The 18,508-nt window shown below is 39.9% G+C and overlaps 1 protein-coding gene across 9 annotated transcripts in view; it reads left to right on the top strand.

Moving 5' to 3' along the window:
* Positions 1 to 17,869, top strand: part of LOC135200446 (copine-8-like) — a 138,432-nt gene extending 120,563 nt beyond the window's left edge. For 7 of the 9 annotated variants that reach the window (XM_064229086.1, XM_064229085.1, XM_064229084.1 and 4 more), the window contains exons 7-8: positions 6,782 to 7,096; positions 8,459 to 17,869. In XM_064229086.1, the coding sequence (XP_064085156.1) occupies positions 6,782 to 7,096; positions 8,459 to 8,782 (639 nt within the window). In that variant the 3' untranslated portion in view covers positions 8,783 to 17,869. The remainder of the gene's footprint in view (positions 1 to 6,781; positions 7,097 to 8,458) is intronic. The other 2 variants (XM_064229090.1, XM_064229091.1) reach the window with 2 other exon arrangements.
* Positions 17,870 to 18,508: the final 639 nt, after the last annotated feature.

An 18,508-nucleotide genomic window follows, 5' to 3' on the forward strand; every position in this document is an offset into this window, starting at 1 on the left:
GACCGTCACGTCCCCGGGTAGCCAGCTGTTCGCCGCGAGAGTGAGAGCTGGTCTGGTGAGAGTCGCATGAGCGGCTGTCACCAGTCTTCCGCTCCGTGCCGTGAACCTGACGCTGAGCGGACTCAGAGGTCTGGTTCCTGGCTGCACGGTCGCTGGTAGGCGACCGTACACTCGGTACCTCCCGCGAACGAGAGGCCGAGACGGACCCTGATGCAGTGGCAGAACCACTGACACCAGGCGAGGAAGTACGGTGTTAGCCGGTACCCCTTTGGTCCCCGTAGTCTTCTTCCTTGCGGAAGAAGAGACGGGCCCCGCCCCTCCCGAAGGAGCAGGAGAACCAGCGGAAGGAACCCTCCCGTCCCACCGAGGTGAGACGGGTCCCGAGAAGCTCCCGAGGGAGACTTCTTAGGAGGGAGGAGGCAACCTTCTTCTTCCTCGGCTGTGAAGCCTTAGAAGTCGAAGGGGAAGAGGCGGCAGCCGACGACGATGAAGAAGATGAAGACGACGACGACGACACCTTCCTCCTCTTCTTCGTCAGCTTCCTCAGGACAGACGTAAGATCTGCTATCCAGGGCGGAGCCGGGGCTGCTGTAGCCGAAGCCACAGGGCCCGGACGCACCTGTACAGACAGACCAAAGTCTGGGGTAGTACCACCACGAACAGGGACGACGTCAGCAGGTATGGGCATCTCAGGAACAGCAGGCACAGCCAGCACAGCATCGGTAGGGACAGCCAGCGCAGCAACGGCAGGGACAGCCAGCGCAGCAACGGCAGGGACAGCCAGCACAGCAACTGCATGGACAGTCAGCCCAGAATCGGCAAGTACGGCAGGCAGCACCGGAAACACAGGAAGTGGAGCAGCAGCCAGCAACATCCTGGTACCGGCGGCAGGTCCAGGGGCGAGCTCTAGGGCAGCGGAAGTGTGGTCGCGGCAGCGCGGCAACCACGAGCGGCGGCGGCACGCCCCCCTCTCGGTACGGCGAACGGCACTTCACAGTGGCTGTAGGCAAGACTGTTACCACGTGAGGAGGGACATCGTCACCTGGAGTCGATATCGTTGTCGTGGTCACCACTCCATGGGTGACCGCAGTAGGCCCAGACATAGAACCGCAGCCCCTGGACACTTGCACGCCCTGCAAATCGAAGGACGCCCATACCTCACCAAGGTCCACCCTCGTGGCAGTAGCACCTGCGGAAATAACAGTAGTATTGATTAGTGGGGGGGAAGTCCCCTCGCGCGCGGGGGTGAGCCCCACACCGAACGAGCGGAAGACCCCGAATACAATTGTACACCGGGCACCGAGCGCCCTCCCCCGCGCTCGACGGATCGGGCGAGGAGAAGAACCCAGTAACCTCCCCCCACCCCCCCCCCCCCCCCGGAGGGGAAGGGCCATCTGTGGGAGCTGAGCGGGGGGGGTGGGGGGGGGGGGGGGATTCTCGTTCCCACCCCACCCCCGCACCAGCACCCATGTACCCAACAATAATAATAAGAGCCGGAGAGCAATCGTGCCCTCGGCACCGAATGCAAGGGCATAAGGATCAATTCCCTGACTGAGCGGAACTTGAACCAAATAAATATTGATGCAATCAATAATAAAAGGAATAAAATGAAAAGAATCTTGCATTACGATTCACTTCACAATGAATAAGGGCTCGGATCGAGCGCATTTGCGCCCTCGGTACCGAGCGCAAGGGTAAAAGGATCCATTCCCGATTATGAATGGAAACCTTGATCCATAATGAATTGATGCAATCAAAATATATATGAAAATGAAAAAGAATACTGCGCTTGCGATTTCACTTCAACAAAATAAAAAGGGGAAGGATCAATTCCCGGGAAATAGCGGAAACATTGATCCAAGTAAATAATGCAATCTCAATAAAATATGAAAATGAAAAAGAACTGCACTTGCGATTTCACTTCATTCAAATAAAAAGGGGAAAGGATCAATTTCCGGGTAAGAGCGGAAACTGATCCAAAATGAGTATTGCTACAATCAAAATAAATATATGAAAATGAAAAAGAATACTGTACTTGCGATTCCACTTCCAACAGAATAAGTTTTCGTGCCGAGCGCATTCGCTCGGCAACGAGCATACAGGTCAAAAAAATATAAATGAAAAGGGCACTTACTTACGATTTTCATCTACACATTTCCAACCAAAATATAAGCTCGGAGCGAGCGCTCTCCCGCCCTCGGCACCGAGCATACACAATACGAGGATCATTTCTGGGAAAAATGAATTCCCGCACTTACGCCCTTCAGTCCCGGCACTCGGGTAATCGGAGGGCGTGGAGAAACCAAGATCCTTTAATTCACAATTGAATTCAATGGAAATAAATATGAAATGATTGTACTTACAATTCAGTTTCACTAGATAAATAGAAAAAGAAAAACACAACCATGCGAAAGCAACGACAATGAAGCGGGCAGAGAGCGATGATACATGTCTACACGCCAGCAGGCCGAAAGCAAAAGTGGTTTGTTTACCTCCCAGTCGCGCGCGCCTGTCGGACAAGCAGTTAACTACCGAACCCCTTGTTCGAAAGCTTACGACCTATCCAGCTGCCGCTAGTACCTTCCTATTGTAAAAGGACCGAAGGTTTGTATGCCGTGTCGGAACAAACAACAATTTGGACTATTCAATACCTAACCTAACCTTAACTGTACCTTTAAATAAAGTGTATTAGTGTACAGGGTGCAAGAAATACTGTATGTACATGTACGTACACATGTAGTAAAATGTGGAACCTCACCTTTTGAGTGAGGCAATGTCGGAAAGTGGCAACAAAGGAGGAGGACAAAAGGCAGAAAACATGTTCACTTAACTTTACGAAACACATTAAAAAATGGTAGAAAACATTAACACTAAACTTTATGAAACACGTTAACAAATGGCAGAAAACATTAACACTTAACTTTAAAAAAAAAACTTAAAATTAAATATCTTTTATATTTTATAATTTCTTCACCACTTTCAATTTTCTGTTTTTTCGTATCACTTGGACCTTCCTGTTTGCTTACTGCTAAAGGCCTCTTTAAAAAATAACTATCCAAGGAAGATTGCTTCTGCCTGCTTTTCAAAATGTTCTTGTAACGACTCAGGCAAACGTCATCGAACTGCGCAAGCATACGACCTGTGTAAGCCTTTTTGGGGTGTCTCTTTTCTACAAATGATTGCACCTTATGAAAAGCGGCTAGAAGATCCTTAATTTCTGCCGTTGTCATAGGGTCCTCCTCCTCCTCGCCGCTGCTAGAGAACTCTTCTCGAATGACGTTATGTTGCATGGCCTCCAACTCCTTCAGGTCATTCGTCGTTAGCTCCTCTTGGTGCTCCTCGAGAAGGTCATTGATGTCGTCCTTGTCGACGACCAGCCCCATGGACTTGCCGAGTGCAACGATCTCGTCAAGATCTGGTTGCGAAACAGTTTCAGGATTGTCAACTGTTTCTGAATCTGCATCAGCTTCACCCACATTGAATCCCTCGAAGTCTCAGGCGGATACAGCATCAGGCCAGAGTTTCCTCCACGAAGAATTCAAGGTTTGCCTCAAACCTCCTGCCAAGCTTGATCGGTGAGTCAGATGCATATCACGATATCGAAATGCTCCTTCCAAAATTCATGCAAGGTGAGGTTTGTGGTATCAGTGATGTCTAAATATCTCTTGAAAAGATGTTTCGTATACAGCTTCTTGAAGTTTGATATCACTTGCTGGCCCATGGGCTGGAGGAGAGGGGTGGTTTTAGGCGGAAGATAAAGAATCTTGATAAAAGAATACTCCGCTAGGATATCTTCCTGGAGGCCAGGAGGATGAGCAGGGGCATTGTCCTACAACAACAGACATTTCAGAGGGAGGCGCTTATCTTCCAAAAATTTCTTCACTGTCGGGCCAAAACACAGATTTACCCACTCGATGAACAAAAGTCTCGTTACCCAGGCTTTCACATTAGCCCTCCACATCACCGGAAGCCTCTCCTTTAGCACTTTGTGGGCCTTGAAGGCTCGAGGAGTCTTGGAATGATAGACAAGTAGGGGCTTCACCTTACAATCCCCACTGGCGTTGGAACAAAGTGCAAGCTTAAGCTTGTCTTTCATAGGCTTATGCCCGGGTAGCTTCTTCTCTTCCTCCGTGATGTACGTCCAACGAGGCATTTTTTTTCCAAAAAAGCCGTCTCGTCACAGTTGAAGACTTGCCGAGAACTGTAGCCTTCCTTGATCATCATCTCGTTGAACATCTTGATAAAGGCTTCGGCCGCTACAGTGTCCGAGCTGGCAGCCTCCCCATGCCGCACCACCGAATGGATGCCAGTCCCTTTACGGAATTTATCAAACCACCCCCGAGAAGCCTTGAAGTCTGGGGTTGCCGTCGATGTCCCTTCTCCTCTGTTGTCTTCAGCCTGGGCAATCAGATCTCCGAATATAGTGCTGGCCTTGTGGCAGATTGCCGTCTCGGTTATCGTATTGCCAGCGATTTCTTTGTCTTTAATCCATACAAGAAGCAGCCTCTCCATCTCATCATGCACGTGGCTCCTCTTGTTGGACTAAATAATCACGCCCTTGGAAGGTGTAACTGCTTTGATGGCTTCTGGCTTCCTTCTGCTTAAGGATGGTGCCTATCGTCGACGGATTTTGGCCGTATTCCTTAGCGATCACACTCAACCGCATGCCAGCTTCATACTTTTTAATTATCTCCATCTTTGTCTCCATAGAAAGCATCCTCTTCTTTCCGTGAACTTCATCAACATTCTTGGGACCCATGGCTAATAACGTAAGTTAATTAAGTTCACACACAACACGATAGAGTAACTTACTACGAAGAAAGCGAAATCACTAACACGAATTTACGTTAACAAACGAAATACGTATATGTGAACGAACAAATTCCATGTGTGTACGATAACACTGATGCGACAAAGTGGTCGAAGGACGCCTTTATTTAGAGGGATGATGGGACAGATGCTGACCAATAGGAGAGCAGGATCTTACGGCGGTGACTAGCATCAGGAACCAATGGTAGAGCGGGAGGATGGTGGCGAGTCTACTCAGTTGGCAGCACGCAAGTTTTAAAATTGTTCTCGGACTTACCCTTCGCTCGCAACCTGAATTATTTTCGTACACAGAAGCAAAAAAATCTTTGTCTTTGCTTTCGTAACCTGGATTTTTTGTAAGTAGGGACTTTCGTATGTAGAGGTTCCACGTAGTGCCTCAGGATACGAAATTAATCCGTTCCAAAGCAGCCTTCGTAACCTGATTTTTTCGTATCTTGAACTACGTTTTACATGTAAATTGCCTAATTCATTCCAAACCCTACAAAAACACCACAGTAAATTTTATGCTAAAGCTAAATTGACCAATAAACATTGAAATACAACAATTTGGACCATTCAATACCTGACATAACCTTTATTGTAGTACGTACCTGTAAATAAAGTGTATTAGTGTACGTGGTACAAGAAATACTTTATGTACATGTATGTACATATGTAGTAAAATGTGAACCTTACCTTTCGAGTGAGGCGATCTCCGAAAGTGGCGACAGAGGAGGAGGACAAATGGCAGAAAACATGAACACTTAACTTCACGAAACATTAAAAAATTATAGAAAACATTAACACTTAACTTTACGAAACACATTACCAAATGGCAGAAAACATTAACACTTCTTGATTGTCTCCATCTTCATTCTCCATAGAAAGCATCCTCTATGGAGGATAAAGTAACTTACAGTACAATGAATGCGAAATCACTAACACGAATTTACATTAACAAACGAAATACAGTGGGCCCCCTGTATTCGAGTTCTCCGGATTCGCGGACTCACACATTCGCGGATTTCTCTCTAGAACATTTCTCCGCATTATTCGCTGAAAATTCGTGCATTCGCGGTATTTTTCTATGAGAAATATCCTCAAATTCCTGGTTTTTTGATCAATTTCATCATAAAATGCACTTTTTGTGATAAAACTATTAAAAAAACCGAGTATGAACATTTTTTGTGGTTTTCCTTGAGTTTTAACTAACAAAATAGGCTGTTTTTAGCATTTTTATAGGGGTTCCAAACATTCGCACGTTCTAACTATATTCACAGGTGGTCTGGTACGCATCCCCCGCGAATACAGGGGGGACCACTGTATATGTGAACAAATGAATTCCAGTGTTTATGATAACGCTGCCGCAAAAAATGTTCAAGGAACGCCTTTACATAGAGGCATAGTGCTGACCAATAGGAGAGCAGGATCGTATGGCAGTTACTGTCATCAAGAACCAATGGGTGAGCGGGAAGATGGTGGCGAGTCCTCTCAGTTGGCGGCGCGCGAGTTTTAAAATTGTTCTCGGTGGTCCAGGCAAATCTCAGACTTTACCCTTTCGCAACCTGAATTATTTTCGTATAGTATACAGAGGCAAAAAAATCTTCGTCTTTGCTTTCGTAACTTGGATTTTTCGTAAGTAGGAACTTTCATATGTCGAGGTTCCACTGTACAAGCATTTGTTCGACAAATGATACAAAATTTTCTTGAAAGTTTCACATGACAAATGGAATGTTCGACATAAACGGTCGACAAACAAGGTACCACTGTATATGAGTGATAGATGGGTGAAAAAGTGAATTTTGTTTTATAAAATCATTGAGCATACACCACCTACAAAACATGTCAATCATTTTCTTTTTGGTTATACTGTACTGTCTGTTGTCAACTCATATAAGTACGTATTGTTAAGGGAAAATGTGCTGTGGGCAGGAAAACCGTCTGAACTAATAGTCATTATATCCAATTTTAGGCAATAGTGAATGCATCAACACTTCCTATGTCTATAATCATTGTTGGAGTTGGGTCAGATGACTTTGCCAATATGGAGGAACTGGATGGTGATACAGTCAGGCTTTGCAGTAACAATCGGTATGCTGCTCGGGACATTGTCCAGTTTGTACCTTACAGACAGTTTTTGATTGCTGGAGGAAGTCCATATGCAGCTAAAGAAAAACTAGCCAGAGAGGTACTTGCTGAAATTCCTGACCAGGTCACTTCATATATGAAAGCCAACAATATTCAACCTAATCCACCAAAAATTGCAGACGCTTTGTTACCTCCTGAGGTGATTTAAATGGTTTTATCAATATCAGTCAGTGTTCAGTCATAAGTGGCTAAAACAAGCTGTAGATTGTTTGCTTAAAGACAGTATGCTATTAAGTTTGTAATACTTGTAAAGATTTTTATATTGTTCACTTTAAGATTTTTTAACTTTTAGATATTCTTACATGAAGTTGTAGTATTTATTTTATTGACTAGGTTTAATATTTTTCACATTTATATCTCTTTATATTTGTCATATTTGAGAAATTAGGACAAGTTTGTTTAGAAGTATTTTTAGATGGGAAATCTCTTTTTAAAAAACTACATGAAACATGTAAAGTATTGAAAAATTGAATCATGAAAACTGTTAAGGTATTAAGTACTTTAGTACTTACATATGATATTCAAAACTTTGTTACATTTAGCACAGTAACTGCTTCTTTGTTTTAGAAGCACAGCAGCCTCTGAGACTTAGTGTCATTGTGGCAACTATGTCTTAGAGTGAAAAATTTTTTTTGTCATGCCATGTATTTTTAAGTTCTAATTCATTTACTATGTTCTTGTTCGATAAGTTATAGAATTAGATAAAGTTAGAAATGGGTGTTTATATTGTTTATCATATTGATAAAAAAGCTACAAAGGGGTGCGGTAATCATCCTCTGTCCAGGGCCATACACAGGTCACCTATTTTTAGCAGCACATTCAGAGTTGTAAAAATGTTGGAAGAATGAATGAGTGACTTAGGAAAGAAGTTATTGAAAAACAGTTAAAAAAATACCAAGCTTTTTGGGACTGTTTTGTGACTCACTTGCCCTAGCTTACAATGACGCCCCCTGAATTTTCAGAGCATCGTTACTGACACAACCCAATTTCCACAAGTACTTTCCTTTAGTCTGCAAGCCTTGATCAGCATCCTTGTCATTCATCAGCTTTCAGTCATACTTGAGTGTTGGAGTTATGATAAAAAGAAAATTTTTTTTTATAAGAATACTTTTTTTTTCATTCAAACTCATCACTCATATAATAGTTTCCTGCCTCCAAGCCATGCTGATTTCTCTCAGTGTCGTATCCAAATGACAAAAAGTAAGGCGGGTGACTGATTGGTACCTAAGGCTTCAGTTGGTGTATTGCACAGTTTTTACCAGTCTATTCTTTAAGTTATAAAAGTGTTCTGTCTAAGGACATTGGAAGACCATAAATGGGGATGTATATGAGTGATAGGTTTGTATGTAAAAAAAATCAATTTTATTAAAAAAAGTTTAGTTTTCTCAGCCTACATGTCATTCATTTTCTTTTTAATTATCTGTTGCAAGCCCCATATTATTAAGGGAATTTGTGCTGTTGGCAGGGAAACTGTGAACTAATGATCACTGTCCAATTTTAGGTAATAGTAAATGCATCAACTCTTCCCGTGTCTATAATCATTGTTGGAGTTGGGTCGGATGACTTTGCCAACATGGAGGAACTGGATGGTGATAAGGTTAGGCTTTGCAGTAACAATCGGTATGCTGCTCGAGACATCGTTCAGTTTGTACCTTTCCAGCAGTTTTTGATGGCTGGAGGAAGCTCATATGCAGCCAAAGAAAAACTAGCCAGAGAGGTGCTTGCTGAAGTTCCTGACCAGGTCATTGCATATATGAAAGCCAACAATATTCAGCCAAATTCACCAAAAATTGCTGATGCCTTTTTACCTTCTGAGATGAATTAGAATTAGAATGTGCTCTCTGTAAATGTTCAGCCTTAAAACAGTATGTTTTTAAGTTTATAATATTAGTGGAGCTTTTAAATTGTTCACCTAAACATTAACTCATGTTTGTAAAAGAGATTTTACTGCTTCTTGTATTAATTGGATTTTATTAATTAGATATGTGAAGTTTCTAAAAATATGTACAATTAAAACTAAATTAGTCTAGAAGCATTTAAAAAAGAAAGGAAAGATTTCCTTAAAATCTACATGGAATGAATACAGTACTGTGTCATGCTTTTTGAAATATTATATCTGAAAGTTTTTAAGGTATTCAATACAGTAGTACTTTACTTACTTATGATAATCAAAATTTGATATGTGTTGATCAGTTTTTGTCTTTAATTTAGTAGCACTGCAGCAACTTAGATTATGCTGTTCTGACTACCATTTTATTGAGTGAAAGAGATGGGAAAAAACTTTTGTTTGTCATGCATTGTATAGTATTACCATTAATTTTTCATCCATTTAATATGTTATTGTCCTGGAAGTTTATATTATTAAGTAAATAGAGATTCATAGTAATTAAAAAGTCACAAAGAAGTGCAGAAGTGGAGGCTCTGTCAAGGAGCCATATGCAGAGACCTGTTAATAGTACAATATGCAGTTTAGGGGAAGAGATTTGAAAAATTCTTGAAAAATTGATGTGTGGCATAGGGAAGAAAGGATTGAAAAACAGTTTTAAGAATACCGAGTTCTTTGGAACGGAAAAGGAAACGAGGGAAAAATATGGTGGAGAGGTGCAGGAGTGAATTTATTTCCAAGAGCTATATATATAACAGATGCTTGTCAGAAGAGATATGCTCATTTGTCTTTTTATTAGTTGTAATTTAATGAGATCCATGAGTCATATCTCAAGACTTGCAAAGGACTAGTAAAATGCTATATTTTCTTCAGAGATAACTGAAAGTAAAGTATGTTAAAGTGAGATAACTGAAAATAAAGCATGTTAAAGAAGTTGGACAACTAAGCGAGGTGACACAAAAGGAAATTAAAGAAGAGTAAAAAATAGAAAGCAGTGCAGCTGGAGCCTCAAGAGTTGCTTCAGAGATTCTTGACTATCATTTACAGTGTCTCACACCTACTGCATGTGGTGTGGGTCTGTAGCTGAAGAAGCCAGGAAATTAAAACACGGGGAAACCTTGAGTTCCTGGGCACATATGTTGGCAAGGCTGAGAAGAAGCAGAGGAAGCCATAACAAGCACACACACAAACAATCAAAATAGCGAAAACGGGCAAAGGGCCGAGAGAGGGCAACCGCTCTCACCTAGGCAGTTAAGAAAAAGACGGAATGGGGTAATGTGGTTTTTCCCCCGATATACGCATGCGTTGCCAGATCTCACAAGATTCCTTGCTTTTTTTTTCTTCACTGATTTTTAACTGGATCCAGCTAGGCACTAGAAAATTATTCTATTGTTAAGAACGAAGGTTTGTAGCTATGAAAAATACAAATTGTCTTAGAAAATTTGCCATTTTATAAGATGTTTTTGCTAAGATTCATAACTGAATTTTGTCTGCCAGTGCTTGGTTTGACAGCCTAAGTTTCATAAAGTCACTTGTAATTGAATTTTTTCGGGAAGACCTTATCACAAATAAGGAGGATGCCGAGGGATGTCATGTCCAGAGGCTAGCAAATGACTGATCTCAAAGGTTGAGCTGGTTTGGCCCTGTGATAAGGAGGAGCCTGAAGTAGTAAAACAAATAATATATAGTGAATAGAGAAGTAACAGCACAAGACGATAAGAAAGGCCCAGAATATTATGTAGACAGGACATGAAGACCAGAAGCAAATGAGAATGCGAGTAGAGAGGTCACAAGACAGACGACCCTTTCATGGAAAATGGGAGTTAAAAGCACTGTTTATACAATAAAGCATGTTTTTTTTCAAAAGCTTCCTCATGGAAAATAAATTCCATGACACCAGTGTAATAGGTCTTGAAAAAAGCAAAGTACTGCTGCACATACCTAAATCACACTCCACTGTCCCTCAAGGCAATAGGCCATCCTCGGTGGAATTGCTTTGAAGTCCATTAGACTGTAATGCTTCCCAGGGTTAACATTGATTTTTGTAGTTATTGTCATATGACATATATTTCTACTCATTTATTCTTGTGTTCATATTACTGAGTTGGGCTCTGTATTTAGTGAGTCTCATTGCTGCTATAGTGCCTCTTACCTTGCAGTCAGTGAGTACATGCTTTTTAAGTTTTCACTAATTTCACAGTTGGCATTATTTCTTTTAGCATGTCATGCTGATTTTTATTTTTTAATGAGATTAACCAGACCTGTGTTATGTAGCTTTTTTCCCTTGCTTAGTTCTTATTGGGTTTGTTTACTCTTGATACTGTTTTGTCTTTTCACCAGTTCACAGTAATGGTTACCTTTGTTTTTATATTTCTGTCACAACTGTTCAATCAAAATTTAGCTTTCTGATTGTTTAGTAATGAGTGATGTTTTAATTGAGACATTGTATTTGTTATTCATCTTACTTGTGTTGGCAGAATTGTCACGGCTGTTTTAGTGGGCAAGGATGGTGTCTCCTCCCTCAGATTTTCTATGTCATCTTGTGACAAGGATGTGCATTGTGCATTGTCAGTACCTTTCATGTAAGAGCCAACAAAGATTTGTTGTTCAGTGATTTATACTTACTATATGCTTAGTCAGTTATGTATGAACTTCATGTGTCTGGCACTGCAGTTGGTGACTCTTTAGACTTTTCCTCTTCTTGTCGTAGCACTGGCCCAGTCACAACTCTCAAGCCTCAAATCTTGTCAGCTAAGGCTTCCTTGGTGGCATTGCTTCCACCTCTGCAACGAGCATGAAGTGTGTGAGACATCAGCCACACAAAAACATGCAAGTTTTCAGCCAAGAGAGTAATCATTTCCTTGTGCTTTTCCAAAATGGATCTCAGCATTATCCTCTAGCATATGTTGTTCCATGAAACTGGGACCTGAGACAAGTTCCAGAAATGTTATGAGATATCCTAGTAACCCATTTACATTGGTATCAAAAGAAACTTTACTTTGTAGGTGGCTTTCTTATTGTTGTTCATATTGGTAAAAAAAAGTCCTTGAATTCCACAGCCAAACCTAATCTATTAAAGTACTTCAGCAAGTACACGAGAAAAGTTGCAGTTGACAAAGAGTTGGATCATTGTATTGGCAGCTTGTGTTCTTCTAATAGGAATCATTTTCTTCATTTTCTCAAATTATGAAAGCTTGCACTTGGAAGTGCCACTCACACATTTTCAGTTTATTAGGCTGTATCACAATGACAATAGAGAGAGAGCAAAGGTTGTATTTTTGCATGCAGTAGTAACATCGTCACTAACAGGGAAAATAGAATTTAAAAAAGATGTAGCAATAAAATATTAAGAATCATGGTCAGAAAATTGTGGGAAAATGAGGTAATTTTGTAAAAATCTGATGTCCAAAGAATGGCAAATAGGCTAAGATTACAGAGATTTACAGAAATTGAGATGATTGAGACATGTGTTGAGATTGATTGATTTATATTGATTGAAATGGAAATTGACCGTGAAAAGGTTTGAAAGGTGTAACAGGAGGGAAACCTTGCAATTGCACCATGAATCAATTGTTACAAGAGGGTGGACAGTAAGATGGAAGAAAGAGATATGAAGAAAGATACAATGAAAAGGGACGCTGTAAAGAACCTTAAGTAATGCCTTCGTTGCACCGTGTGAGGTGCAATGACAACACTACCCCTTTGGGGACATATTGAGAAGGGATGAGGGACAATTGATCAGGAAGCAAATAGATATGAAAGCAGCAGGATAAAGACCAGTGAAAATTCCCAGGATTTTATATCATACTATACTTAAATATGCATGAAGAGTACAGTAACCAACTTCCAAACAATTAACCTTCACCGTCCAGACTAAATATATATTGAACACACCACTAGACTGGGATAAAATTTAAAATGGCCAGTTAAAAAAACCTCATGAGTGGAAAGAGGAAGATATGCATATGCACATGTTATAAGAATAAAATTTCAACAAAAATTTCTGTACCTCCTAGAGGGAAGTTGAAAGTGAATATGTATTTCCAACCTGGTGCAGGGCCTCTTCTTCAAAAGACAGTTGTGAAAATGTGCTAATTTTACCAAGTTATAAGTTTTTTTCTGATATTTTTTAATTTTTTTATTTTTTTTTGTAAAATTATAAGTACAGTTCACACAATATCAAGTGAGAACTAAAGGCAGTAACAAATTCTGGCTATATATATTTATTATAAAATATTTGTCATAGGATGGGAATTTTGGACAACATTCCCCAAAAACATCTCAAGGCAAACAGATCCCTCTCTGCTTAACTCCTTGTGGATGGGCAACATACATATATTTTTACATATAGCTTTGTGGTGGAGTCTGGGAAACATACATATATGTTCAAGATTTTGCATCATAGAATTTGAACAAATTTTGCTATTAGAGTTGGGGTAGAAGTTGCCATGATTCACTTATGGCCCATGGAAGTGATCTGAGAACCTTTCCGGCAAAATTAGTTCAAATTCTATGGTGCGAAATCTTGAACATATATGTATGTTTCCCGGACTCCATCACAAAGTTATACGTAAGAATATATGTGTTACCCATCCACAAGGAGTTAAGCACACAAACAGCCATCTGGAACATAGGTAGCTCGTTTGTAAGTAGGGTGGTGTCTTTTCATAAGTACATAAGTATATTGCACTGTACACCCATACTATATATTAGAAGCTGAGTGCCAAATAAATGAATACTTTTCTTGTCTATTCTACGATGCAGAGTATTATCTTCTGTAAGACCTTTTGTCACAGGGTCTTAGTGCAGTTATGTATTCTAAATGCTTTTCAAGCTAGCATTTTTAGCTTTGTAATGTTATATGAGAGTCAGTGTCATGTAGTATACAAATACATAATCCAATCTTAATTATATACTGTACCGTCCAAATTCATCTCAGGTTTTTTTACAGTGAACTTTTGGAGTGTAAAAGCTGTTAACTCATAAACAGATATTGTAACTAGGAATACCCATGTTAGCTATTGTATCATTTTGGAGCCTTCAACCATTAAAATACTGAGCAGCTGAGAGTCTTAACCCATTTTTTCTTTCATGATACTATTTGTTATATTGAAAGTTGTATGTACTTGTATATTTTGTAATTGATTATTTTTGCTGCTTCATCAATGTATGCAAACTGTAGTTTTAGACCAAGTTTCCACTGAGGTTTAGACTAGAGAACAGGCTACCTGCATGTCCTCTTAATTTAATTTACACAAATATACCATAGCTTTAGGCTGGAGTACGTACCCACTACCTACTTACGTTCATATTTCTTGAAATTGTAATATTCTTTTATCATTTATAGTAATTATTTTTTTGTGTTGATTTATGGACACCACACATTTTTAAGGAAAGATGAAAACTATTTATTTTTTATTAGACTTTAAAGGTCCAGACAACCCTCAGTAAATATGATATTTTGAAATATTTTTTTCATTATTATAGTAGGATCAAATTATGGTAATATAAAACTATGTAATGTGTTTATGACTGTATATAGTACAAAGCGTATATAACAAGTGACATCTGGTTTAACAACTGCCTCTAATCAGTACTTTTATAAGTAACCCCAAATACAACCAGATCATGTCATTGTATATACGTACTACTACTGCATTTAGTGAAAATAAGAAACAAACTTGGTAGTACAGTACTACAGAGTAATACTCAGAAATCCATGGGGTATCATAGTAATCAAAAGATTGTACTGCAAATAGTTTTACCAGGTTAACATAAAAGGCTAATCGTAACCTATCAAATCCAACAAATATATAATGCTCACAGAAAATGAGTTGGGATATCCCACTTAACATTTGTTACAGAATTATGTATAACTTCAAATTCACAAAATAGGTGTTATTTGGCTTTTTAAAAACGACCTAACAGTAATCTGCCATAAAACAAAATTTAAAGTACCTTAAATCAGTTTTGACCACTGCCTATCTTTAACTTTGATTTATATATATGCCTGTCATCACAACTTGCATCCTATGTTGTGATGCTGCACAAATCTTTGGAAAACTTCTTCACTTCACAACAGATATTCACAGGCCACAAATATCAACAAAGCTGGAAAAAATCCTAATAAATGTGAAATAACCAAGCAGTAAAATTCCTTAAAACACTAAATGTCACAACAGTTCTTGACAGGTTACTATACTTTCATTATTTGCAAATTGTAGTATACTGTATTAGAATAGTGTACTTAATGCCTAGATATTTTCTTAACTTCATTGCACACAAACTAGTCTAGATTTGAGTGCCCAGTTTATAGATTCATGTTATAACATTGTGAATTACTGTTACAGCCATTTTAAACATTTTTGAAGTGAAATACTAGATAACTTGCAGCAAAATCTGATACCACTTGTTGAGTACTCATTTCCTACAAATATTACGTACTCGGTTAGACTGAATTGTATGTTGGAAATTTCATTTATTTCCTTGGGTATCATACTCTAACTTTTGGAGATACATTCCAAGCAGGAAGAATGTAGTAGGTGACAAGCTAAGTCGTCAGAGTAAAGTCCTAGGTACAGAGTGGTCAGGTTGTTTCACCTTTTGGGGAAGACCTATGTTAGACCTCTTTGCCACTCTGTTCACCAGAAAGCTGGAGGTCTACTTCTTGGTGGTCCTGGATCCTCATGCTCTGGCAGACACACTACAACATCCTTGGGACGGTCTCAAGGTGTACGCCTTCCCTCCGTTCTGCCTGATCTGTTAGGTCCTGAACAGAGTAATGAGCTCCTGGAATCTCAGGATGACCTTGATGGTGTGTCTGTGGCCTCAGGCAGAGCGGTTCCCAGACCTTCTGTCAGAGGTTCCAAGAGAATTCCCCCATGGTGCAATCTCCTTTACCAGTCACTATCTCTTCACAGCTAGAGACTATTAAGTATCTCCAGCAAGTAAGAGGCTTTTCTCACAAAACTGCGGGCCAGTAGTCTCACTCGAACTCCATTCTAGCCACTATGTTGATCGTCAGACAGAAATCTGACTCAGAAGACAGTTTTCCTGTTGGCCTTGGCTTCCTCAAAGAGTTGGACAGCTTCATGGCCTGAGTTATAATGTTAAACACACGGGTTTGAGGTCTGTGGCCTTAAAATTTGGCCCAGAATTTGTGGCTAAGATTTAGAATCCCTCGGTGCATGATGGCAGATTTGCCTCATTTTCTATTCCCTCACCGAGTGAGTTTGTGGACAGCGATCCGCAGGAGTTATTGCTTTGTCCCACCAGGGCTCTGCGCTACTATCTAAAGAGGACTCGTCGCCTAAGGATTAGGTGTCTTATTGTCTTTTGTTAGTATGGGCCGGTCCAGAAGGGAAGTGACCGAGAACACAATTTCATTCTGGCTGCATGAGGTGATTAATCAGACATATTTCTCACCTGCCAGTTCTGTCATTGAGTCTGCAGGCTAGAGCACACAACATTGGTGGAGTGGGTTCCTCTGTGGCATTGAAGAAGAACTTGTTTGTTCATAGGGTTTTGAATGCTGGTTCCTGGCGTTGGCAAACCACGTTCACTGCCTTTTACCTGGAGGAAATTGCCCACAGGTCCTTGGACACTTTTTCCTTGGATCTGGTGGTGGCTGCCCAACAAGTTATGTAGCTCATCCAGTGCCCCTGGCAGGACAGTTTGTATCTTACCTAAGATGATTGTGTGGAAGAGTATTCTGAATATTGTATTGCAAATAGTTTTACCAGGTTAACATAAAGGTTAATCGTAACCCATCCAACAAATATATAATGCCCGCAGAAAATGAGTTGGGATATCCCACTTAACATTTGTTACAGAATTATGTATAACTTCCAATTCACAAACTAGGTGTTATTTTGCTTCTTATCTTACCTAAGATGATTATGTGGAAGAGGGAATGAGTGAGTTGGCTGGTCTCTTCCTTTCTCTTTTTTCCTTCTTCCTACGGGCAGGTTGAAGAATAAATATGTCATATGCTGCAACTGGTCTGATACAGGTGAGTGCCAATCATACTGGTTGCAGTTATTTGGTTTGTTCCTATACAGTATACAAATCTGCTTCTCATTAGCACATATTCCTCTTTCTAGCAAAGGGAGGGAGGAGTGGTGTCTAACCCCTGTGGCCTACATGGTTTGTTGCTTGGACAGACAGCTCTCTTTACCTCCCACAAATGCAATGAATCTGGTCATGTCTCATTGTGTTTAAACCCAGCAGGCTTAGTTTTCAGATACTTACTTATCTATTCTCTCACGAGTTTTGACCCCCTTCTTTAGAACCTAATCTTCTAGGAAGTGTGGTCAGGTGGGTTCCTGAAACCCCAGCCGGTTCAGGGTACTTGTACCTTCCTCCTAATATAAGTATCCTATTGTTAAGACCGAAGGTTTGTTTCTGCGTATGAACAAATGACAAATTTTTAATAAATTTGCATTGTTCATAGCTAAGAAACCTGAGGTCTTAATGTTTACTGCCCACCTCTAGCCACCCCTTTCATATCTTGGGTTGGCGGAAAGACATGCATCACAAGGTCCCAAGCCTGGTCAGTGACTAGCTTCCATCTCATATATGCATGAGTTGCCAGAGGCCACAGATTCCTTGCTTTACAATTTTTATTGTGTTAACCAGTTACCAGCTGGAGCTAGAAGATTATCTTCTTTTCAAGACCTCGGCTTTTTAGCTATGAAAAATACAAATTTATTAAAAATTTGTCATTTTTTTTTAATACAGCATACAGACAAAAAAACAATGATAGGTTTTTATAAGCATTTGTAATCTCATTTTTAGTACCATTTGTAATCTCTCCAATTTGCAGTATGTGTATAATTGTTAGTGATGTCTTACTGTGTGCAATATTAATGCTGTAATGTTGATTTTATATATAATTTTATTGTTTACCTCTACTTTAGCTGTTACTCTGTATAGGTATGCATCATTTGTTTTATATTTTTTTGTAAAAAATTTTCTATATATGTACTTATGTAAGTTGGATAGGTTAAATATAAAGTAATAAAATAATTGATTGGTTTTAATTTTCCCATGGAATTGCTTTTAGTATAAATTCAGTCCTTATTTCCTCTATCAGTTGTTTTCAAGTACTAATATTTGGTAAAACCCTCCACTTCCATTTCCAACTTTTCCATGTAACATCGCAGTGTTTGCAGAAAATTCACCTGATGTGACTGCGTCATCACAAGCTTTGCGTGTTGATTGTGGATGCTCTCAATTATATTTACTGTGTACGTACAAAAACCATAATGTGCTCAAGACCTTCCATAGAATTGGGGTTTGGGTGTACGTAGTCAAATGACTCCTCATAATCAACAAATGACATCAAAAGAGGATTGTTCCTGTGCGATATACAAACCCTCGGTCCTTTACTATAGGACTTAGTAGTTAAGGCGTAGCCTGGACATGGCTGCTGAATTCTTCAACAAGGCAGTTAGGTAGTTAACCCTTAAACGCCGAAGTGGTATTTTAAAAATGTCTCCAGTATGCCGGCAGCGTTCGCAAGTGAGTGCCGAAGCGGAAAAAATGTTTTTTTCAAAAAAATCACGGCTAGCTTAGTTTTCAAGATTAAGAGTTCATTTTTGGCTCCTTTTTTTTTATTCCATATATAAAACTTTATGTAACGGCTTATTTAAAATGGTGCAAACT

Source organism: Macrobrachium nipponense, chromosome 26 (genome assembly GCF_015104395.2).
Source record: "Macrobrachium nipponense isolate FS-2020 chromosome 26, ASM1510439v2, whole genome shotgun sequence".
Taxonomy (NCBI): Eukaryota; Metazoa; Arthropoda; class Malacostraca; order Decapoda; family Palaemonidae; genus Macrobrachium; species Macrobrachium nipponense.